The sequence below is a fragment of the Emys orbicularis genome, chromosome 9, assembly GCF_028017835.1.
Source record: "Emys orbicularis isolate rEmyOrb1 chromosome 9, rEmyOrb1.hap1, whole genome shotgun sequence".
In the NCBI taxonomy this organism is placed as follows: Eukaryota; Metazoa; Chordata; order Testudines; family Emydidae; genus Emys; species Emys orbicularis.
The window spans coordinates 22,159,584-22,184,675 of record NC_088691.1 but is presented as its reverse complement, the minus strand read 5'-3'; the positions used below and the strand labels follow the sequence as shown (position 1 = coordinate 22,184,675).

Genomic DNA, 25,092 nt, shown 5'->3' with positions numbered 1-25,092 from the left:
CATTTGTTTTAGATAGATAGATGCCTTCATTTTCCCTCTAAGCTTGGTTGGTTTTTTTTAAACCAATGTGACCTTCTTTCTTCATTGTGTCTTTGGATATCTAATAAAATGTTCTTAAACAATCCCCAATTATTATTCAAACTTGTTGTTTTAAATTATTTCTCTCAACTGATTTGGCTCAAAATTGTTTTCAACTTTGTGAAATTGGCCCTTTTAAAACACCAAGTATATATATTACTGGTTTGGAATTAATTCTGTTTGCACATAACAAATGTGATCAAGTCATGATTACTTGTATTTAGTTCTGTGATCAATTCCTCTTCATCTGTCAAGACAAGGTCTAATAAAGGATTCCCCCATGTTGGATGCAACACTTTTTGAGTTAGAGAATTGTCATCTATAGTATTTAGAAATTTTGAGGATGTTTTAGTACTGGCAGCATGAGACCTCCAGTATATGTCACTCAGATTGAAGTCCCCCATGAAAACTCAGCTTTTTTCCTCTACATGTAATAGACAGGGGCTTAAGGAGCCAGTTATCCTGTGTCTGTAGCAGACACCAGCTAGTCCTCCATCTTGTGTGTTATCTGTTAGGACATTGATCCATAAACATTCAAGATAATTTTCTTCCAAGTTGTCAGTGACTTGGAAACAGACAATGCCATTTTTGACATAGAATACCAGTCCCCCCCCTCTTTTGCCTAACCGATCCTTCCTAAATAGGTCATACCCATTAATTTTAGCATTCCAATCATGCAAATCACCCACCAGGTTTCAGTAATACTAACACATCAAATTTATGCTCCTAAATGAGCAATTTCAGTTCCTCTTGTTTTTTACCCGGTCTCCTGGCATTGGTGTACAGGCAATTAAAATTTTTCTTCTCTTCGTGTCCTTTGGTTTCTTGATTAATTTTGTTCTCAATATCTTGATTTTGTGCTAAATGAGTGTTCATTTGTTCCCTCGTTTCACCCTCCCCTTTTATTGTTAGTTTAATGCCCTCCTGACTACTCTAGCCAGACCATCTCCAAGAGGATTGGTTTCCCTTCTGCTGAGATGGAGGCCATCTGAACTGCACAGCTCCATTTCCCCATAAAAGGGGAACCAAACTCCTCTGTCTTACAGCACTTACCTAGCCAGTGGTCCACTTCCATAATCTTCTGCCTTCTGTCTTGCTTCACTCACAGATCAAGAAGAGTGTCCCAAAAAATTAGTTGAACATTCTTCTCCTTCAGCACCCTTCCAAGTTCCCTGAAGTCGTCTGCACCCTGTGAGATGCAATGTGATTAGTGCCAATATGCACCATCACTAGTGGAGCTTTGCCCGTCAACTTCAGGCGCCGTCTTAGGGTGACATCTTGTGCCTCCTAGCTATGCCCACTGGTACCACCTGAAATAATTCCTCCTCCCTGTTCCTGTTTATAGACTATCATCACCTCCCTCATAATTGTGGTTTAACCAAACTTTAGTGCTTTTACTCGTTCCTTAGAAATAAATCCGTCCGGCTCCCCTGATTATTGTTTGTTGCTCTTCTCTAAACTCCTTCCATGTTGTCAATACCTTTCTGAAATGAGAGGCTCAGGACTGAATGCAGATTTGGTCTCACCCAAGTCATGTAGGGCAGTGGCTCTCAACCTTCCCAGACTACTGTACCCCTTTCAGGAGTCTGAGTTGTCTTGTGTACCCCTAAGTTTCACCTCACTTAAAAAACTACTTGCTTACAACATCAGACCTAAAAATACAAAAGTATCACAGCACACTGTTACTGATAAACTGCTCACTTTCTCATTGTTACCATATAGTTTTATAAAATAAATGAATTAGAAAAGAAATATTGTACTTGCATTTCAGTGTATAGTATATAGAGCAGTATAAACAAGTCACTGTCTGTATGAAATTTTAGTTTGTACTGACTTCACTAGTGCTTTTTATGTAGCCTGTTGTAAAACTAGGCAAATACCTAGATGGGTTGATGGACCCCCTGGAAGACCACTGCGTATCCCCAGGGGTGCATGTACCCCTGGTTGAGAACCACTGATGTAGGGAGGAACTATTACCACCCTCTGCCAGTGCCACAGTGTGTACCTCTGCATGTGCAACCCTAAAATCTCACCGATTTTCCCTTCCCCCCTTTTTTCCCCTGCCAAATTATATTTCAAACTCATGTCTAATTTTCTGCCCACTATTGCCCCCTGAGCCTCTTTCACCATCGTTGCTCCCAAAGTGTCTCTCTCCCATTGAATATGCATGTTGGATTATTTACCTTGGGATGTATTCATTTGCATTTAAATGCAATCTCATTTTTTAAACAGGCTTTTGCTTGGAGTTTCTAATGCCTCTAGGTCCTTGGTGTGTTATTTCTCTGTCCTCAGCAGTGTTTGTGGTCCTTCCTGTTCATATCGTCCGCAAATGTTCTTACCGTGCTGCTTCCCACCTCTTCCAGCTCAGTACTAATGAAGATGTTAACCAAGAGAGCACTAGCACCAGCCCCTTCGCTGCTTTGCTAGACAACTTCCCACTTCTGACATGTTGTTGTGCATATTTGCCCTGTGCTTTGGGGCCTTAAACCTGTTCTCAGTCCATGTGACAGTGACCTGAACCTGCACTCAAGGTCATCTAATAGCGCTGCTGCCTTAGAGGTGGGAGTTATCTTTTGTTGCATCGTATTGCTGCCAAAATGACACAGTCTCCTGAAAGGCGGTAGGCAACCTTGTTAGTACTACATTTGAGGGGAAGAAACTGGGCTGCAGATCTCAAGTGAGTGAGCATTCTCTTGAGATTTCTGACTACCTGAGAGATGGGCATCAACCAACTGCCCATATTTGAACACTCCTATACTTTGGATTCAAACTTTGTAGCTGGCCCCTCTCATTAATCGTTGTTTGCATAGTGATCACAGCAATCCTAGTTGCTTTACATTCAGGTACGAAGACAAAGGCCCCAAGCAAAGAGCTAATAAGATGGGGCTTCCGTCTCCATAATGAGCCCAACGGAGCCTTAGAACCACACATCCCTGAACTTTGGGGAACCTCAGCGCTGGATCTGAATTTCCCATCTAAGTTTCTGTCTGGCCAACCCTACACCCTGATTCAAACACCCTCCAGAATTCAGGGAAGTTCAGATTCACAGCTCTGGTATGATCCATTGTGGAGATAATTGGGGGGAGGGCTTTCTTCCCTGTATTTAACTCTTTGGCAGTAATAGTGACACTCACCCTGCATTGGACAGTAACTGACAGTTGTCATATTTGATTGCCTATGCCTATCCGTATTTGAATAAGTATAAAGCTTATGAAAGGATTGTTTTTTCTGTCCTTGTTAAACTGAGAGCGTCCTCAGATTAGACACAGGACATAATGAATTAATGAATGCTGTGGTTTTCTCATGATCTATGTGATACCAAATATCTCTTTTAACTATTCGGATGAAAACAGAGAACAGATAAATCAGAATTAGCTACACCTCTACCCCGATATAACACGACCCGATATAACACGAATTCAGACATAACACGGTAAAGCAGCGCTCCGGGGGGAGGGGGGGGAGCTGCGCGCTCTGGCGGATCAAACCAAGTTCAATATAACGCGGTTTCACCTATAACGCGGTAAGATTTTTTGGCTCCTGAGGACAGCGTTATATCGGGGTAGAGGTGTAGTAACTTAAATCTCAACTAGGCATAATTAGGAACAATAATGCCAAAGTGAAAGTGACCAACAATATTAAAAGAGAAGTATGAGAAAGACACCGGTTCCTATCCTGAAGTCACAGGTCTGACAGAGTTTCTGTTACTCCATCAGTGCAGTCCTAACAGAAGGCAATTGCCCCACCCATAAAGTCACTTGAAAATCTTTTTGGGAGAATTAGATCAAAGATGTTATAACTTCATGAAAAACGGATGCCATGTAAGATGAACAGGGACCTATGAAAAGAAAGGGAGACCACTTTTATATCTCATGCATTTCTCTTTGCAGAAATGGGCCATAAAACAAAATAAATTAACCCACCGGAGATCATTTTCCATTTTCATAGTGGTTGTTTAAATGCAGCCTGACTCACTGGACTATAACAGCTCCTTAGGAGCCACTTACTTCTATTTGGGAGTACATATTTAGGCCTCTAGTAAAATTCCTTATGCAATGTCTTTGAAGGGTACTTACTGGGTATACTTAGCAGCCATTTTCCCAAAGTGAATATCTCAGATGTTTGCAGCAATTGATATTAATTTCTTCAAATTACAAAATGATATTAGCCTGGATAGTGGGGATGTGGCTTGCCAAGTCTGTTTTTCAACTTCAGTTGCAAGTTGTACTAGTGAAAATATGCATTAGCTAGAAATAAAACCACCGTGAGGAAAGTGAGGTAAGTAGGGCACATTCAGCTGTGGTCATTGCACTCTGCGCAGTTCCATTGGGGGACGTAGTCAGAAGTCCATTCCATGACTGTGTGGTCTAAGTCAAGAGCTAGGGAGAGCCTGTGTGGTGACAGTAGTTGGCATAGGATGTGTTAATCAGTGCTGAAGAGAAAGGCAGAACCACAGGGGCTCTCTGTGTCCAGCAGCCTCAGTAAAGCCTCAGTATCTCTTGCTAAGGTTTCAGTTCACTTCAGTGTCTTTGGCCAAAGATTTACTATAAAGTAGCATTATCTAAGGCTATGTCTGCCCTGCACTTTCGTTGGTAAAACATTTGTCTGTCAAGGGCGTGAAAAAAACACACCCCTGACCAACAAAAGTTTTACCAACAAAAAGTGCCGGTGTGGACAGCGCTATGTCAGCGGGAGATGCTCTCTCACCAACATACCTACTGCCCCCTATTGGGGGTGGTTTTATTTTCTTGGCGGGAGAGCTGTCTCCTCCCAGCAAAGAGCAGCTACACTGCGTACCTTACAGCGGCACTGATGTAGCAGCACAGCTGTGCCACTGAAAGGTGTGTAGGACCCATGCTATGATGGAGTCCCTGTGGATACAGGCCCTTGTGCATCACTTGTTTCCCACGTGCAACCATGGCAGTCTATCAGTGTTATCATTTTGCCATTCTTACCTGATCTTTGATATGATGGGGGGATGTACTACTCACCGTACAGTTTATATTCAGAGTCTGAAATCCACTAAAGCAGATTCCATCTATTTGGCTAAAAGGATTGCTGTGAAAAGCTTATGATCTCTTCATTACTGGAATGTTCTACAGTGTCACTATATACCACATTTTTTACAAATTCCCATCTCAAGAGGTAGTGACCTTGATCCCTTAATGGGTGCTGAATTAGACATACATTTTTCTGAAAATACGAATTCTATACTAGTTATCAATATTTATTGGTAGGTTACCAACATTTTAATACTAACATGTAATGTAACTAAAGATAGGCCTGACCAGACCCTGGATCAGAATTCTCCTGGGAGAGTCCAGATCCACTGCCAACTGCAATGAGTTGAATCAAAACCCCAGACAACTTCAGACTTTGGGGAAGTTTGGATCCAATCCAGGTTTGACTTTCACAGCTCAAGCCCTCTTTGTATATAACTGCTTGTAGGAGCAAACGCCAATGGTTCTGATTCATTTTTTACACTGTCCTTACTCTGCGAAGCCCTCGCTGAAGTGCCCGGCTACCGCATCAGATTTGGATTATAAATTCTTAGAAGGAAGAACCATGGTTTATTTGATGCAAATTATAATAAATCACATTTATTAGTAATATTATAAAATATTTATTTAGTAATGCTAATTATTAAGTCCTGCAAATGTTCTCATTGACTGTAGGGTCACTACTCGCATGAGTAAGGATTGGGCCCTATAATGCAAATCAGGCTGCCCATGCTCCAAAAATAATCAGGGAGGATTGAGATCCAGCAAAAGAGAGTGCGAAACCATATCTCTCAGGGTTAGCTTTCTTTGAAAGGTTTGCACTGTGAGGCTGTTTACCTGTTATCAAGACATGAATTCAGGAATGTGTGTATTCCTCAGGCTCCCCTGAGTAACATCCCAAACCCCTAAAGCAGAGCCGGGAGCTAGCTCCATTCTTCATGCTGCCTTGGGTGCTAACTGTGATGGGGGACTCTCAGAACCCTGGATCTCAGCAAGTGAGGAAAGGAGAAACTGACTTGTTTAAAAGTTGATTTATTTGTAATGATTATCCCAGAAGTGCAAGGGGCTCAGAAAGTTCCCCGCCAAGTGGGACCTACCTGCAGAGGACCAGCTGGGAAGCAGCTTTACAGGGGACTCCACACTACCTTCGAACAAAGGAGTTGGTCTCCATTCTAGTTTGACATAGGCCAGCAGGGATGGGGCAGGCCAAGGAAAGGATGGAGACATGGCCAGTGGCTCAACCCCTCCACATATGAGTCTGTGGGAATTGCAGCCCCTATTCCAGCCAAGGGGTGATAGGCAGCCATAGAGGGACTGTGGAGCTGCCACTGATACTGGGGTGGATCCCATCCTTCTTCTAGCTCTGTGGGATTCCTCTGGGCCGCCTTTGCCCTCCCAGTGAGCTGAGGTTTTATTTATCTGAGCTTTTTAAAAGTAACAGTGCGAGTCACCTTTAAAGTTTTCATTTGACTTCATTGTCATAACCCATCATTTCAGATTAATGATTAATTGAAGAGGACATGTTCTGACTCCAGCTTGTGTCCTGGGGTGCTTGTCGCAGCAATGATGCACTAGGTGATTATTCATCCCCTTAACCTGACAGATGCATTTCTTCTTTTGGCTGGTTAATAACCTTGACCAGGTGTGTGTGGAGGGGGATGGGAGAGGCAAGGGGCGGGGTTGTAGGACATGGGGAATGGGCAAATGTCTTTAGATGGGCTGCATGACCTCTGTTTTGCCCAAGCAAAAAACTTACTGTGCAATGGACAAAAGGAGTGTCATTCTAGAGTTGGGTGAATAGTACAAAACACGATTCATTTGTGACTCTTCATCTAGATTCATCTAGATTAGGTAGTCCTGCAAATAGTCCTGCAAATAGAATTGGAAAAAGTATAGAGAAGTGCAACAAAAATGATTAGGGGAATGGACCAGCTTCCATACAAGGACAGATTAAAAAGACTGGGACTTTTCAGCTTAGAAAAGTGATGACTAAGTGGGGATATGATAGAGGCCTATAAAATTATAAATAGTGTGGAGAAAGTGAATGGAAATGTTTTATAACCCGTCACATAACACAAGACCATTGGGTCACCCAATGAAATTAATAGGCAGCAGGTTTAAAACAAATATAAGGAAGTACTTCTTCACACAACATACGGTCAACCTGTGGAACTCATTGCCAGAGGATGTTGTGACGGTCAGAAGTATAGCAGGGTGAAAAAAATAGATAAATTCATAGAGGATAGATAGGTCCATCAATGGCTCATAGCCACGATGGTCAGGAACTCAACCCTATGCTCTGGGTGTCCCTAAACCTCTGACTGCGAGAAGTTGGGACTGGCTGACAGGAGATGGACCACGCCATAATTGCCATGTTCTGTTCATTCCCTCTGAAGCATCTGGCACTGGCCACTGTCAGAAGACAGGATATAGGGACAGGTGGACTATTGGTCTAACCCAGTATCGCCATTTTTATGTTCTTATGTAAATATCTGTTCACATGAGTATTCAATCCAGCCATCTTGAAAAGTCTTTGTGGGTCGAGTAGTCATCCAGTCAGAGGGTAAAAACAAAGCTAGGTGACTGAAGTGACCAGTTATATTATATGAATAACAAATTGTGATAGTTAATATCCTAAGCAATAGTTGTGAATAGCTTATGAGCAACCAATAGACTGTTAGACTCAAATATTTGTTGAATCATTATGAATGACAAACAATCCTGTAAACATCAGTGTGTTCTTGGATAAGTCACAAAAAGAAAAAGTGGCTAAAATTGTCAGATGAATTGTTCACTGCAAATTGTTTACTCAGCTCTCGTTGTTACTTAATGAGTCACAAATTAAACTTGATAACCAGAGAAAACTTAATTTTGCCATGAAAACAAATGATGCTCGCAAACTCCCTTTCACTGTACTTGGACCCATTTCAGCCTGAATGCACTAGTTATTCCAGAGATGATTTTGTTGTGAGAATGGTGAAACTGAGTTTGAAGCTGTAACTATTCAGGTGTGAAATATTAAAATGTGTGGGGAAATGCCTTTTATCTTAACTCCATTATATTTCCCTTCAGTATTTTTAGCCATTTGTTCATTGCTTTTTAGAGTGCTGCTCTGGACAGCTGTTCTCTTAGCTACTGAGGCAAAGGACCCAGTCTTGCATGTCTCATGCAGGCTAACACCCAGTAATGTGAGTGGAAGTTTGCCTGAGTAACCTGCCCGGAGCCAGTTATCATCTGTGCATAAATTAGGCTATAAAATTCCTAGTCTTCATGAGGTTCTTTTTGATGGACAGGGAGCCTGTGAATGGTCTTTTGGTTGGAATTTGTGCTTTTCAGTTGCAGGTATGGAGCCTAGATACAGTGGTGATGGGCAAACTATAAACATCTAGATAGTTAGCCATTAATTTGAATGATTGCTATTAAATAGTTAGCATTTGCCAATAGATACCACACAATGATATCTGAGATGTAACAATTTCCCTCTTTTCCTTGAATCTATCTATCTATCTATGTTCTTCAGCACCATCAATGTGGTATAAGTGATGATTTGTTGTACTGGATATCAAAAGTTACCTTTTAACAGCTTCTTTTGTAGATAGAATAGATGAAGGGGAGAGGAAAGAGACCTATGCATATATTGTGCCATTTGACATGGAGAGAGAAGCATGTGTAATTTACACAATGATGAGGATAAAGACATTACTCTGGATATCTTGGTGCTGACAACATAGCCCATTTCTTCTGATGTCTTTTGATAGCAACTCTGTGTTTTACCATGCGTTGAACTAAAATAAAAACATAAATAAATAGAATTGAAATTTCTTAGCCCACTCATCTAGAATTTCACCTGTTAATAGACACCATCTCTCCTTAAACAACCCAAGAAATGTATGTGAAAATAATTGTTTATTGTAGGCATTGCTGAATTGCTTGCTCATTGTGACCACATTGTTAAAAAATCAAATGTGAATTATTTACAATCCTGGCAACCTTTACCCATATTCCATCCTGTTGTAATTAGAGATTATCCTCACATTGCAAAGTTTGGAACTGAGCCCAATCTAAACATCCCCAAATTTGGGGACGAGGCATTCTGGTTAGGGTGTGGTATCTGTAATTTCAATATCAAATTTGCTGCCAAAAATAATATTGCTATTTTAAAATGTAACATATGGTTGAAATATCCACCAGCAGAGTGTATTATTAAAAGCAGTTCATGTTTGGTGAGGAGTAGACCTGGGTGAATAGTAGAAAACAATGTGCAAACCTGGTAGTTAAATCTGAATGGAACTTCAGTCTGACCGTTATACTCCTTTTCTATTTTTCACATATTTTTGCAGTTGTGTTTTGTTGACAGGAACGTTTAAGCAGAAGCTTTTATTTGTGTAAATATGGCTACTTGTACACACCTGACAACATTAGTGTTGCCAGAAAAGCCTTGCTTTATGTCATCCAATCAGAAAACAGAAATCATTGCATGTGACTGAGTTGATCAATCAAACAGTCCCAAATATTTAATTGTATTCATAACCTGGAAAATGCACTGTGAACACTTGTCTAACAGCCCATCAGCCCAAAGATATTTGGTCAAGTGGTTCACTGAACTGTTACGAATAACGGACACATTTGTAGAAAATGTGATATGTACATGTACAGAGGAAAGAGCCAAATCCCAAGAATCAGCCATTCACAATGCAAAGCTTGACACTAGTGAGCAGAGCTTCTTTACCTCTTGAACATTGCAAATGTTAAGACGATTGGACAGAGGGTGCATAAGGAGTCAAGCTCAGTGAAATTCCATCTGAAATTACTTTTGCTGTAGGACTCTCCAGCTGCAATGCTATGGGCCTCCTTATTCCAGACACAATTAGATATTTTTCTTTATAGGTGCTTTTCTTTATTAGCGTCAATAAAAAAAAATCACGCATAAGCTCTGCCAAGAATTTATTTTGCTGCTGTTAATATACAAGGTCCTTTCCCAGAATTTAGGTTAAGAAAGAATCTTTAGAACTAGTAGAGCTGGTCACAGTATGAGGTCAGCCTGGCTTCAACAGAATAGAACAGAACAGTTGTAACCCACTGGTCAGGGTGTGTGATGCGTCTCCATCTATATCCGATCCACAGAGGATGTGAGTCTGTTACAGCCCCACTGAGCTAGCCTGGCTTGTTAGCTGTAGACACTCAGGGTTTTAATTCTGGAGGTCTCTGGTTCAATCTTGGTGTTGGCCAGGATGGTGACTATCACACAGTCACTACGGGTTTTGTCACCACTCTTCCTAGGGATGAGTGGCTGTTACCCAAGCTCAGCACCTATTGAAAACCTTGTGCAGAAATGTATAACACTTAATCTGTGTACATGTACGGCTGTGATTTTCCTGCCACAAATTAAGTAGTTTTGTTTGTTGTATAAACAGTCATTAATATTTGGGTGTTTGAGTGAATTTAGTGTTGGCAAAAGGGGTTGGATGGACACCCAGGAAGCTAAAGTCTGCTTTTTATCCGTAAGACTGGTAAAGGATGGGCACTGGTGATGTAAGCCTTCCTTGCACTCTCCCACTGCAAACATGCTGAATTGCTAACCTGGGAGGGGACACCTCTGGGCTGTGAGTGAGCTTCATTGGCCTCTCTACCGAGACAGCAAGCATGGGGGCCAATTAGAGCCAAGTGTGATGGTGGGTTTCTTTGTGTGAGGTGAGCATGTTTCCTCTAGGAACCAGACTGAGACAAAGCAATGCCTTTTCCATAGGTCACTGAACAGCCATCAGACTGTTACTTTCAGTCATTAGTAACCCAGTCTGGATTGGAAAGATCAGGTTAGAAGTGAAAGTCTACATATGCCATTACTGATCTAGCCATTCCATGCAACAGACTTATGTGCATTGATTGCAATCTGTGAGAGAGTTAAATGCGTTTAACTATCGTCACTCATGACCTTACTGACAAGACAGCATCGTAGGGGCCAGGTTGCCCATTCATTCAGTAGGGAAAACTGTGAAAATGCAGAAAGAATCAGGCGGAATGCAGAATGTCGGGTCAGAATCTCAACTAGCATCACTTGGCATGTCTCCACTGAAATCAATGGAGCTCTGCTGATTTTTGCCAGATGAGCATCTGGCCTGTTCAATTAGGTTCTCGAACTGTAAAAGTGAAACAGGGCTTCACTTCGTTTGCTGTCCTTGTGTTGAGGTGAAACTTGGCTTGAAAATCGTGAGCATTGTTGAACCAAGGTGCCCAGGGAGCAGCTGCAAGGAGCATGATAAGGTTCCATGGGAGCTTGGTAGAGTTTGAGCTTTCTTTGGAGAGTGAATTTCATTCCATTTATAGGGACTGTACTTGCATCTTTGAAGTCAATGGGAGCTTTGGTGGGTTCTTCAACTGGAACAGGATCCAGCTCATTCGTAGCTGTAAGGCCCAGCATTCATATGATCAGTGTGTATTGGGGATTTCCAGCACCAAAACTCTAGCTCCTCTCTACCCAGGTCATTACAGTCAGGATAGTTTATAACTCTTGCACTTTAAAGGAGCTTTAAAATGGGCATGAATTACATTGCACTGTCAGAGTGCTGGCCATAGCAGGACTGCCTCATAGTATGGAAGGTGCTTTTGGATCCTTCTGGATGATGTAGTGTAGTTAGCAGTCTATTCCATGACTGCTTAATCCAGGCCAGGACATAGGAGGTGCTCTAGGTGATGATGCTAGGCAGCACAGACTGTGTGTAGTCAGTTTGGAAGCTAGAGAGTCAGAGGGAATGACAGAGTCTGTTCCAGCAGCCTCAGTGAAGAATCTCCTTTATGTAATTGTGTCTAAGAAAGTCCTGCCTCATTGCTCCCTTGGGAGCTGAAACGGATGAGAGGGGCTATGTAAACGCAACATCTAGTCATGAAGATTTGAATTCTGTCTGCTATGTGAGTGATGGGTTGTTTTATTCATTGTGTTGTGTGCTCCAGGTGGTGACTCTCTGAGGCATGTTGCCCATGTGTTTTCTCTACAGTGTGTTATAGGCTTAGCTTATGTTGTGCTAAGTCTTCCATAGGCTTTGGGGTGCCATAACATTGAGCGATGGGCGCAGATCCAAACACCCCTGAATATTAGTCGGAAGGATTGGAATTTGGTGGCTTGATCCTGTCTCTAGTCGCTTTTCTACTGGGTATTTGTCCTGCTTTTTTGCTGCTGGGGAGGCAGTGATGAAATTTTCACTGGGTGTTGCTGAGCCTGGAAAGGGGCAGCGTGGCAAGCTCAGCTTTCCATTGGGCAGGCTAGGGTCTATTAAGTTGACTGCAAAGTCATCAAAAGCCCGGGGTGGCTTGTGGAGGAATATATCCTTACCTAAGCCTCTCAGTCCCTACAGGGTTACATCTAATTAAATTATAGGCACCCACCTCCTAAGTAGGCTCAGGGTCTGCAAAGCAATCATGAAATGGTGCTGTCGTCCTCATGCTCAATCTGCAAATGAGCTATCACCTGACTTTTAGAGGTAAACTACAGAGTGACTTATCCTATGAAATCAAGAGATCAGAGCAGTGGATAAGGCGTCTCAGTGTAATTCATTCATCTGAACTTTTATCTGTCCAGAGCTGTGATTGGTGCTAATTACAGTCATTGCTCATGAACTCCCGGCCCTACCAACTCTTCACTAAAAATGTCAATATTGTTAAACAGTTTTTATTTTATCCTCACTGTGAAACTAACGTGCAGGAATTGTGTAGTATTAAGTTCATACCTAAACTGTTCTTTAATATATCTTTAATATAATCTGTGCCTCTGTGCTTCATTATAAAGCTCTGTTTGAAAAACACTGTAGCAATTAATTTCATCTGGAGGGCTCTTGCTGTCAGTTCCTGGGACTGAACCATTCAGGAATGGTGGCTGGGCTTTTCCAGCTGAGGCTCTGCCTTTGGAATTCACTCCCCTTTGTGATCATCCAGACCCTGCCAAGGTTGGCAGCTTTGATAGCACAGGGAGTTTATTTTCTTCTGGTTTCATTTGTTTGGTTCCTTTTATTTTATTTTATAAAATTGTATTCCAGATAATTGAGTTGCTGCAGTTTATTTGGTGACAACAACTGTTGATTTATGTGACTGCTGTACTGGCTAGTGTGTGTGTCTCCCAGTACTCTCTACAGGATGGAATCAAAACTGCTTAGCTGTGTGTCATACGTACTACACTGCTGATGACTAATGAAGATTCTTGTTTAGCTCCAGTAGTAGAGGTCTAGGGGTTTTGGATCAGGAAGAAATGTATTCTCTACCTGCTGTTGCCTTACCGTTGTGAGTGGCTGTGTTGAATAATCCAACCCATTGTGAGTAGTTTACATCATTTGCCTTTTTAATTTTTGTATGATGATCCCAGTTCATGGTAATAGGTGAAATAAATAACCAGTAAGTCAAGTACTAATCCCGCCATCCTCAGAGCAATTACGATGGACTCTTCCCTTGCCACAGAAACTGCTCCATTGCTCAAATCAGTTTCTTTTTATAATTATGAGACATGTTCAGCCAGCCAGGTCCGTAGTGGAGAAGGATGGCTCTTGGGGTGAAACATTACATGAACGAAGGTTTGTCATTCCTGATCAACCCATTTATGCGTCTGGTCCAGTATCCTGTGGTGGTCAATACCTGATGCCTCTGATGTTATCTATAACAGCATTTCATTACCGCAGTGGGCGAGGGAGCTTGCAAAGACTGGATTGACATTTTATTAACATTTAAACATTTATTTTGTATCATTTTACTAATACTGGACCAATTTCCATGCTGACTTACCCCCTCCACCGACTATCCCCCCCGCCCCGCAGCCTCACAGAAGATTAAACTGGGCATTAATCTAGGCACCCTTTGGCCATATATTTACAGGAATGTTTCTCAACAAGGCTCTGATTCATCCAAGCACTTCAGCATACTTAACTTTAAGCATGTGGGTAATCCCAGTCTCTGTTCAGAAACCTGGGAATAGTGCTTTACTGAATCAGAACTGGTGTTGGGCTGACCCCTTTTGGAGAAAGATGGTGCCATTTGTTGAGCAGTTCCAGCTTTGAGCTCCAGAATTTCACAAGGTAATTTACCCACGTGAAAAGGTTATGTTTTGTAGCTACTTGTAATTACTTTATGTGCAAGTAGCTATGTCACCAAGGAGAGGAATCTTAATGTACCCGGTGCATAAAAGGGACTGAAAAGCAATTATGGCAACACATTGAACTAGAGAATTTGTCAATACTCCAGAGCCAGTTAAAACCCAAATTGGCAATGTTATATGGGGGTAACTCAGTCTCAATGCCAGCCCTTTTTTCTTTATTACTGCTTTGACTTTTAATGCATTTTCTCCTCTCCAAGTGTGTATATATCTCTGTGTTGCTGCCCTTAGTATTAATGAGAGCTACATGGATTCATCAAGATGAGAGTAAGCAGTACTGGACCCCTGAGTCTACTAATGTAAAAAGTATGAAAGCAGTTAATTTCTCTGATGTCAGGCTATATCTTCAAGAAAACCAAGTCAACAAAGAAGAAAGTTACTCGCTCTAAATTAACCCTCAAGTCTATACTGACTCCCCGCTATATAAAGCCTCCAGCCAAACGCACTAGCAACTGAGCAACATGAGGATATCAGAGGCCCCGTTATCCCAATCAGGCCCTTTCAGCTGAAATCTATCCATTAGTCAAATTCATCAAAGGGCTTGAATGCAAAAAGGGAATTTTTCTGCCTCATGCTTAACCTTTGTGTGATTGCACCTCTTTGGAGAATAAGCAAATCAAGTGGAAATGCCCTCCCATTGGAGTCATGAATGATTTAGCTGTATTCAGTTTCTATAATTTCTGCTGAGAGGTTTAAAAATAAATAAATAAATAAAGGGATTATGGGGAAATTATACAAGAGCTAAATTACATAGTGATTGGTTTGGGCAACATTTTCTTATATGCTCCTAATATATCCTCATCATTAAGACCAGAAAAATGTCAGACTGAAACACACTGGCTGTGGTTTCAATGGTATGTAGAACTCAGGTGAGCCTCCCGTCTAATCAATCTGGTGATTGTGCTGTATAGATAGTTTTGGTGATGGAGATGTATGACTATACCACTGCAGAGTTATAAATGCTCTCCTTGGGAAGCCTTTGAGATGACGGCATTGTTATTGCAACAAACGGTCTCATGATTAACAGTCTCATCAATCTGTGTTGTAAATGTTACTACACGTGAGGGAACAATGCAATTAAAATGCCGGAGGGCTATCCAACAAGGGAGTGGGGGATATCATTCTCATAGGAGCATATGAATCAAACTATGGTATCCTCATTTGGCTGGGAGTTTCTAACAGGATCGCTTTTGTTTCTGAGTGTGTTGGGTTTACTTTGAGTAATGATTTCTCCTTCCTGAATGCCAGCAGTCTGTATGTTTTTTTAAAAGAATTTCTGACTTTCAGCCCTTATAGAAAAGCTCTATAGAATGTAATAGAAAATTATAGCCATTCCAGAGTACCTTTGCACCATCCTATAGAATGTTTGGCCTTGTCTACACAAGAAATATTTTTTTTGTATAACCAAAGGTGTGAATTTAAACCAGTAAGGCTATACTGGTGTACCCCGCTGAGTGGGCACTCTCATTCTGGTATAAGAATGAACTTTTTTTTGTGTGGTTTAGCTTATGTCACTGGGGATTTAACCTAAAACAAAAAAAGCCACTCTTATACCAGAGTAAGTGTCCACCTGGAGGTTATACCGCTATAACTATATCTGTATAACTGCACTGGTACACAGGTAAAAGGTCTAATGAAGAATTATATCCCTTCTATAGAATTGTTCAACTTACCTCGAGACAGGAGATCATTCTCTCAGAAATTCTGTAGGTGTTTGGAATAAATTCTAGAGAGCCTTATTTGTTCGATCCCTGTTAAATTTTATAGGGCTTTTCCATAAGGGTGAGGGTGAACAACTGCCCCTTTGTGCTATACTTTCTCTTGAATAAGGGTGTGATGGCTTTAAGATGGCAGCACTCTTTGGTGAATTTCTTTTATTTATTTTTTTGTAATTTCCCAGAGTATTTAGTTTAATTCTTTTTTGTAAGTGCATTTAGTGCTGGTGAAAGGTTCTGGATTGAAAGCTCTGGGGACTGAAGCCCTAACAATTGGGCATGCTTCCCCATCAGTGTGTCTGCACCCTGCTCTGCAGAGACCAACCTGAACACTGCTTTGGAATATGTGTTTTGGTCTCCAAGGTGCAGTCAATCCTTGGCTTCTCTTTTGAGACTGCCAACGAGGAGACCAATTAGTGCCAATCCAATTGTGGCAGCAAATGCTCAACAGTGCTTTGCAGCAGTGGCTGATCTTACCAACTAAAATGTGTGCTTAGCACTTGGCTGCTCCACTGGGGATTTGGAAATAGCTTTATATGAAGTTGTTCAGTTGGAAATAATCAGGGAAGGGCGGTTGCTGGGAAGGAACAGACATGAGCCCTTAACCGTGAATCACAGAATAAAGGAAAACTCAGTGTGAGGTTCACACATTTCCCATGTCCTTCTTCCAGTCACTACATCTACAAAGCAGAGTTGGAGCAAGGTCCCTCTGTAGAGATGCAGCCAGCTCTTGGCCAGAAGTTTTAAACTCTAGTCTGTTTGGAAAAGCTTAGAAACCTAGTGCTCCAGAGAATACTGTAGTTGGATACATTCAAAAAACCTAGGTGCCTGATCCTGCCTCAATTTCAATCAACAGATGCTGGGTACATGTACAATAGTTAGATATAGATTCAAATAGCTATAGGTATAGATCCAACCTGTTATGCTTAGGCTGGACAAGATGTATGGAATCTGTATCATCATAGGAAGTCCTAGCCAGGGGCGGCTCCAGGCACCAGGGCACCAAGCGCGTGCCTGGGGCGGCAAGCCGCGGGGGGGCGGCCTGCCGGTCGCCGTGAGGGCGGCAGTCAGGCTGCCTTCAGCGGCATGCCTGCGGGAGGTCCGCCAGTCCCGCGGTTTTGGCGGCAATTTGGCGGCGGGTACGCGGAAGGCGCGGGACCGGCGGAACTCCCGCAGGCATGCCGCCGAAGGCTGCCTGACTGCTGTGCTTGGGGCAGCAAAATACATAGAGCCGCCCCTGGTCCTAGCGGCTCATCTCTTCCATAAACCTCCCCTTCCTGTGACCATATAGGATTGTTCCTTATAGTATGTTCTTTAGTCCAGTTTTAAATTGGTCAAGTGATGGGGCTGGGAGAAGACTCCATCATATAATACATCTCTCTCTTAGTATGGTGTGACTAATGTTTCTTTTCAATTCTTCTTTGCTTACCTGTATTTCTATGTTTATCTTGGTGGGGGCAGTTATTTTATCCAAGAGCAGCGACACCAAGCCCTGTACAGAGGGAACAGGCAGAGCCCAGAGCCACCCATCACATTTGGGTTCCTTTTATTTTTCTTGGCATGTTTTCCCTTGGCTTTGATGACAATCTCTCCCCTTTGGTGGTGGTCTTCAGAGAGCGCTAATAAAAAGAAAGAAAGTGGGTTTGCTTGCCGAGTGGGCATTATAGCGCTAGTCATTATAATCCTAGCTGGGTGAGTTCAGCCATGGTTTTCCAATTCTGTACCACAACAAGCCTACAACTTATAACAGCCTTGCCATGCCATATCCACACGCTCTTAGCTGGCACATGCTGATATTGTTGGGAGATCAGTCTAACTGTTAGCACCTTGAATAGTTTTTTTGCTATCACTTTTAAGACTTTTTTTTTTTTTTTGGTTTATTGTTTTTTGACAGCCTCCTTAACCTAATGAAATGCCTATTTTTGAAAGCTCTGTTGTGACCTGAAGATTAGATCAGAATGGATCAGGGAGGAAGAGCAGTGAGAGGCAGTGTGGTCCAGTTGATAGGGCACTCAAGAGATGTGGGTTCTACTCCTGGCTCAGCCACCAATCTGCTGTATTATGAGCTTGCCCCTCCACCCCCTCTTCCTCTGCTTCCCCTTGGACCCTTATCTGTCTTGTCTATTTAGACTGAAAGTTCCCTGGGGCAGGAACTGTCTCACACTGTGTGTTGGTACAACCCTAGCACTGTGGGGACGTGATCGTGATTGAAGAGTTCTAGGTTCTACTGCAATACAAATAATAATAACTGATGCTCAGTGGGCCTAATGCTGCATGGCACTGAGCTCCTGTTAAGTCAGTGGGAGTTGTGGGCAACCCCAATGAAAAAGCATTGTTTGGACTGGTTAACATTACACTCATTCACCTATGCAACCCGTCATTTCTATCAGCAGGCGCCCAGAGACTGCACCTAGCAGAGTGCCCCATCAACTTTTGCATTCATTGTGTGTGATCCATGCATCAGAGACCCTCAGTCTAAAGTCACTGGGCTCCCATTGACCTCTGTGAGAATTAGATGGTGGCCTAAAGCAATAGGAGCTGGACCACAGGTGGCTCTTTGCACTTACACTTCCTCACCTGCTCATTCACTCCCTAGCTCGCTCACTTGTTCTCCCATTCACCAGTTTGGTCACTTGTTCGCAGGTTTACTCACAACTTCTCTCAATCTAGGGGAACGGGATCAAAAGTAATGCTACGCAAAGTAGGCTGAATATCAGGAAAAGCAGCCTCAGGATGGGATCAGTAAGACTGGGCATAAGATCCCCCAGTGAAGAGGGGGAAAGCCCCATTACTTGCTTGGGGCAGATTGGACAAAATGCTAGAAAATGTCCCATAGGAAACAGTCCTGAACTGATCACTGGGAGATGGTCCAGATGGGATCTGAGAGGGTTTTTCTGTTTCTTAGTCTATGTAAAAGTAAAGCACTGCCTTGCCTGATAGTAAGTCCTCAGTACACGAGGCCCCAGTGTTGACCCGTAAGGTGAGACAGTTTCATCTGGAGTTGGGAGTCAGGGTTCTTGGCTTCTGTTCGCAGCTCAGCCACTGTCTTTGTGTGTCCTTGGGGAAATTGTTAACTTCTTTATGCTGAGTCAGTTCCCCATCAGTGAAATGGGTATAACAGTTCTCACTTACCACAGAGGGGTACTGCCATTCTGAATTACTATGTGTTTAGACAGTGCTTTGGGATCCTGCAATGGAAGGTACTATACAAGCTGCAGAATATTATTATAATGATACTGTGGAGACACAAAGTATTAGTACGTTTTCCAGAAACAGGTCAGTTGTGGATTTTAGTAGGGGAGCTTTCCTTTCCTTTCCTTTCCTTTATGAAAATGTCACATAGGAACTGTATCAAACCAGTGGTTTAGCTAATCCAAAATTCCGTTTCTGGCAGTAGCCAATACCAGTTGCTTGATAGGAAGGTGGAATGAGCCCTGAAATGGACAATTATTCTGTTCTAGTCAGATTCTTATACCATGCTCATTACCATGATATCTGAGTCCCTCTGTGGTATCGGAGAACCTATAACCTGGTCACAGGGGAAGTTGTTTCCTAACCCCAGGCAGCTAGTGGTTGATTTATGCCCTGAAGCATAGCGAAAATTAAACAGTAAAAATTAAACCCAAAGCTTCTAATAAGAAATGGATACTAGTAAGAAATGAATTCTGCTCAAGGCCTTTGCCTTCTGCTGTTATTGCACAGAGAGATCACTCAGGGGAAGACGTCATTTACACCAAGTGGCTTCTGTGCTTTTGGGCTCTTCAGTTCAACACAAGTAGCTGACAAGTAAAACTGGTTTTAATGGGACCTAAGACTTTGGTCTACAAGTGCATGCAGAATTCATTATGCCTCAGAAACAAAAGCAAATTATCATCTGCTGTGTTTTCCTAGCTGGAAGAGTACCAACCTCCATAGTTTGTCTCTGTTGCACACTGATATTGTTTGTGTAGTGATGAGTGAACTTTAAGAAGCTGGAGGAAGAATTGGGCTTGTGCCATAACGTACGAGTCCAGATTCCACTTCCCCAGCACCTGTTCAGGTCCAAGGTTTTATTCAAGCTCCATCTCCTGTTGGAAAGATAGGTTTCAAAAAGCATCTCAAAGTTCAGCTGCCATTGCAAACTCATCCAACCCTTCTTGGGCTGAAAAGCTGGTGAGATCAAGCTTTCTCATGAGACTTCTGGTACTTCCTACCATTGGCTTGGTTTGACGTGCCACACGAGAACAGCCTTGCTCATGTGGTTTCAAGTATGTTGAAGCCAGGATGTGAGATGCATGTTGGATTAGAAAGAGAGAACGCTCATTTAAGTTTTTGAACTTCAGAACGGTTTTGATGGATTTGGTTTGCATTTTTGGCCAAGGTGCTATCTCTTTGTCTATATTTATCCAGCTCTTTATATCACAGCCATCATTATAATATCTGGGTTGGTGCTTTTATACTGACTAGTAGGCCATCTCTACTGTCATGAGTGATGGCTGAACTGAAGACCTAAGGTGTCCATGTAGAGATGGGGATGAGCCAGAAAGTTAGTATCTGGGTTTGAAATGCCTCATGGGTTAGGCATGTCCAAATCAGGTTTTGATTCAGCTCACTATAGAGATTGTTCTCATCTAGACATGCAAGGAGGAGGGTTGACATGACTCATTCCATGTTAATCAGGGGGTTGTGGAGGATTAGATGGCTCAGAAAACTGTTAATGGAAAACAGAACCTTTCACCTCTAGGTCACTGATATGAATATAGCCTAACTCAAAAGAGATTGAGTGTTCCGTGTTCATTGTAGCCTGGGGGAGATGAATTCGGAGGCCTCCCTCCCAGGGTTGTGAGTTCAATCCTTGAGGGGGGCCATTTAGAGAACTGGGGTAAAAAAATCTGTCTGGGGATTGGTCCTGCTTTGAGCAGGGGGTTGGACTAGATGATCTCCTGAAGTCCCTTCCAACCCTGATATTCTATGATTCTATGAAAGAGATTGGAGCTTTCTGGTGTGTTTGGCTCTTGATCTGAATTTCCCTAGACTTTATAGGATTTGGTTCTAACCTGTCTCTCGTTCGTTGTCTGTTGTTGCTCCTGCAGATGTCAAACCCCATCTCTATAACCCTGCCTTGTACTAGTCAGGCTGCCTTACAGGTACAGCCCAATGTCTCACAAAATGAACCAGAGAGAGAATTAGACTTTTGCTTCTAGGTTGTGGCATTTTTTTCAATGGGTGCAACATATGTGATGGCTGGAGCCTGAATCCTGCCAACCTACCTCACTCCTTTTTGTTTTCGATCGCACCTTATTTGTGTTCTAGAAGGCACAGCCGCCCTCACTGGATTTCGTCAAACGTGATTTACTCCTCGTGTATCAACAAATGCCTTTCAGAGTCATTTGGGCTCTGACATCTAGTGAAAGAATCTTTCACATGCTCACAGTGATAAAGGAAGGGAAATGTTCAGTAAACGGCCTTCCTTACCTGGCCAACAGAGAGTCTCTGTCACCTACCATCGCTGACCATGGCGCAGTTCTTAGGATTTGAATTGTGTGGGTCAGACTCAGGTTACTCTATCCTGCCAGCACAGTAACAAATCTAAAAGAAAATCACTCTGAAGTTTGGTCTAAGGAATATTTTTGTGTGTGGATCCAGTGCCCAGGAATAGCATATGTGGAGAGGTAGAGGGAGGCAGGGTGGTGGTAGTGAAGGGGATTAAGCCCTTTGTACAATAGCCCTGTTCCTGGATCATCTTGAAAACTAGTATTCAATATGGTAATTAGCCACATTAAAAACTGGTAGGTTTTACTTCTCTTAAGGTGTTAATACACAATACAACTATGAATTAAAATACACAACACTGCCTGGGTAGAGTGTCCTGAAGCGAGACTATCCACAATTAATTAGACATGAAAAATGCAATGGAAACAACAAACGTACATAAAAATGGGATGTGGCTAAAACAGGGAGTTGGTAGTTAGGAGATCTAGATTCCATTCCGAGCTCTAGCACTAACTTGTTGTGTGACATTGGTCACGTCACTTAAACTTCTCTGTGCCTTGGTTTCCCCATCTATAAAGAAAGCTAATTCTCCTTCTTGATTTATCGTAGGGATTATTGGCGATTTAACTGATTCGTGTTTGTGAGGGCCTTGGGGATCTTCTGTTGTGTTAGAAAAATGCCAAGGGTTGTTATAAGGAAGTCCTGTAGTAGAACCTATTCCCTCTCCAGAGCTGGGCAAATTGTTTGAAACACATTGCACAATTTATCCAATATATTATCTGAAAATAGGTTGGTTGAATTATCAGCCCAGCATTCCAGTTGTGCAAATAATGTTTAAAAACATTCATTGAGTAATTAAGGAAAATATAAAGAAATTTGTCAAATAAATGATTTGACCATTATTTGCCGGCTGTACCCATCTCAGAAGCTTCTCCAAAGCATGTCCTGTAATAAGGGTGCTGTAAAGAGGCTAGACCCATGGGTTGGTCATCATAACCTGCATCATTTTTCCAGACTAATTCTTGCCTAACTACCGTAATGCTAATTCAGAGCCCAGTGTTCTAATAGGCTGAGCACCTCCTGTGCGATATGAAGTGCCTTCAACTCCCATTAAGTTCAGTTCGACCTGTACCTTGCAGAAGGAGCTGTGCACCAAATGCCCAAGCTATGACATCTGTATGGAAGTTAAATACACATCAAGGTGCCTTCTACATGGGTAGATTAGGTGCAGTGCTAGTCCCATTACGGGCTTCTTGTTAAATAGGTCCCCTTATCAAGCTGGGCCCTAGTGCATTCTCTGTCTGCAGCGTGCGATTGTAAGGAGTTTGTTTTTGATGAATTTCCAGGGAGTTCTAGAAAGGGCTGTAAAACAGACATTTGTAGAAAGAATATTTTTTCTTCACTTGTCTCTGGACTTGAGGACAAGTAAATTGTCACTTTTGTTAGCAAGTACTTAATGTGTTTAGGGCTACTGGTCCACCAAATCTGGATGTCCTTTGGAAAATGTTGGAACCTGACAATATCACTGGGAAAACTTGCAAATATAAGCAACCTACTGACTTTATGAAAAAGGCAGAGGTGCAGTCAAAGGGCCTGGGCACAGGACCTCCTGAGTTCAGATCCTGTCTCTGAAACTGACTCCTTCTGTGGCCTTGGGGATGTCATGTGACTCCAATCCCTCAGTTTACTCATTTGTAAAATGGGTGTAACTAATCTTATCTTACCTACTGTAGATGGGGAGAATAGTCCGTGCTTGTAGTGTGCTTTGACGATGAAAAGCATTAAGTAGCAAGATTGAGCTAGATTTTGTTTTCTATGCACAACTGATTCTGATAACTGAAGAGTTGAAAGCCCACCAATATTTTTCACAAACCTATGAAGCTTGACTTCTTAGAGGAATGTCAGCTCAAGGAATGGGGTAAAACAAGTCCTGCAAATCTACTCATGAGGATCTGTCTTATACACTCAGAACCTGTGCAATAGTGGTGAAAGATTTACTGCAAGTTCCTTCTGTGCAGGCAAATTTTTGATCAGATATTTCTTTACTGACTGAACTTCTAGAAGAGGAGTCAGAATCCTCTAACAGTTCGCAGGGCCTCTGCTTTCATGTAGCCTCCATGATGGGTTGTTTTCTTTTGTGTGTCTTGCATTGTTTAACCTAAATTGAGTGGACATCTGTGACTGTTAAGTTCATGCCATGTGGAAAGTCCCTAATGGCTGCAGAGTTGGGTCTCTTGCTTCCCGAGATGAAATACTGATTTGGAACTGAGCCCATATCAACCACATCTAATACATCTCAAGCTACAGAATTAAAGAGCAGGGTTTGAGGAGGTGATCCGAGAAAAGCTGTGTAACTAGCACATGTAAAGCTGTCCCTTCCTGGCATGGTCACCAGGCTGTGTATACCCATCCAGTCTTATCACTCAGTGTACAGTTCGTTCACTGAACAAAGCATAAGCACAATTTATTCTCCTGTTTAAAACTGTGAGCATCCTTGTGAAAAGCAATGGGTGATCCCAGTTACGGTTGGATTGTTCTCATCTAGACATGCGAGGAGGAGGGTTGACATGACTCATTCCATGTTAATCAGGGGGTTGTGGAGGATTAGATGGCTCAGAAAACTGTTAATGGAAAACAGAACCTTTCACCTCTAGGTCACGGATATGAATATACCCTAGCTCAAAAGAGATTGAGTGTTCCATGTTCATTGTGGCCTGGGGGAGATGAATTCGGGGGCCTCTGTCTAGTTTCTAGTGGACAGGTGTTTGCATCATGAAACCCATCACCACAATCAGCACTAAATTGACACTCTCAGCAAACCGACCAAGGGTTGAATGGGCTATTGAGTCTGTTCTTCCCTCCAGCTCTGGTTTAAGACAAATCAGTAGGTTGGGGCAGGGAAATTTTGCTCTGCCAAATGCCCATGCTGCACTTGCTCTGTAGATTGAAGATTTCCAACATGGTCATCCATTAATTGGAATTGTCTGCAAAATCTCAGCCACATCAACATGGGAATATACCACTTTGCCAAGCAAAATATAAAAGACTGTCCTGTTGCTAAAATTCCTTGCCAAGATGGCATAATTAGGAACACCCAGATATATACTGTGCTAACTAAATCATACGTGAAAGCCTAGTTCCTTGAAAAGCATGTGTGCATAGGTGTGGCTCAGAGGTAGGGTGAGGTCTTTGCTTGTTAATTACGTAGGGCCTGATCGTGAGAAATTCTGAGCCCCAGCAAACACTGTTCCCTTTAGCACCTCCCAGTGTCAGGACCTTAGCAACTAAGAAATGGGATAGTCTATCTATTTAAGGGTTTGAATAATGTATTATTAGTGAAAATGGGGGTAGCAATGACAATGATAGTAAATGGGGAGGGGGGTTGTTTATTCTAGCTGAGTGTTTTGTTTTTACATTGTGTATGTGAATGTGTTTGGGTCCCCGGACAGAGTGTTTGCTGACTGTCTCTTGTTTTGTTTTTAAAGCTGATCAGTGGTGGTTCTATTGTAAGTGCTGAGGCAGTATGGGATCACGTCACCATGGCCAACCGGGAGTTGGCGTTTAAAGCAGGAGACGTTATCAAGGTCCTGGATGCTTCCAACAAGGACTGGTGGTGGGGTCAGATTGACGATGAAGAAGGATGGTTTCCCGCCAGCTTCGTAAGGGTGAGTGGCTCTCCCTTCCTAATCTCACTGCA

The 25,092-nt window shown here is 42.4% G+C and overlaps 1 protein-coding gene across 3 annotated transcripts in view; it reads left to right on the top strand.

The window, feature by feature from the left end:
• The window catches only part of ARHGEF9 (Cdc42 guanine nucleotide exchange factor 9), a 263,094-nt gene that overhangs the window by 151,223 nt on the left and 86,779 nt on the right, over positions 1-25,092 (top strand). The window contains exons 1-2 of one of the 3 annotated variants that reach the window (XM_065410529.1): positions 19,195-19,203; positions 24,881-25,060. In XM_065410529.1, coding sequence (XP_065266601.1) covers positions 24,935-25,060 — 126 coding nt within the window. In that variant the 5' untranslated portion in view covers positions 19,195-19,203; positions 24,881-24,934. Of the gene's footprint in view, positions 1-19,194; positions 19,204-24,880; positions 25,061-25,092 lie in introns of those variants that run through there. The other 2 variants (XM_065410528.1, XM_065410530.1) reach the window with 2 other exon arrangements.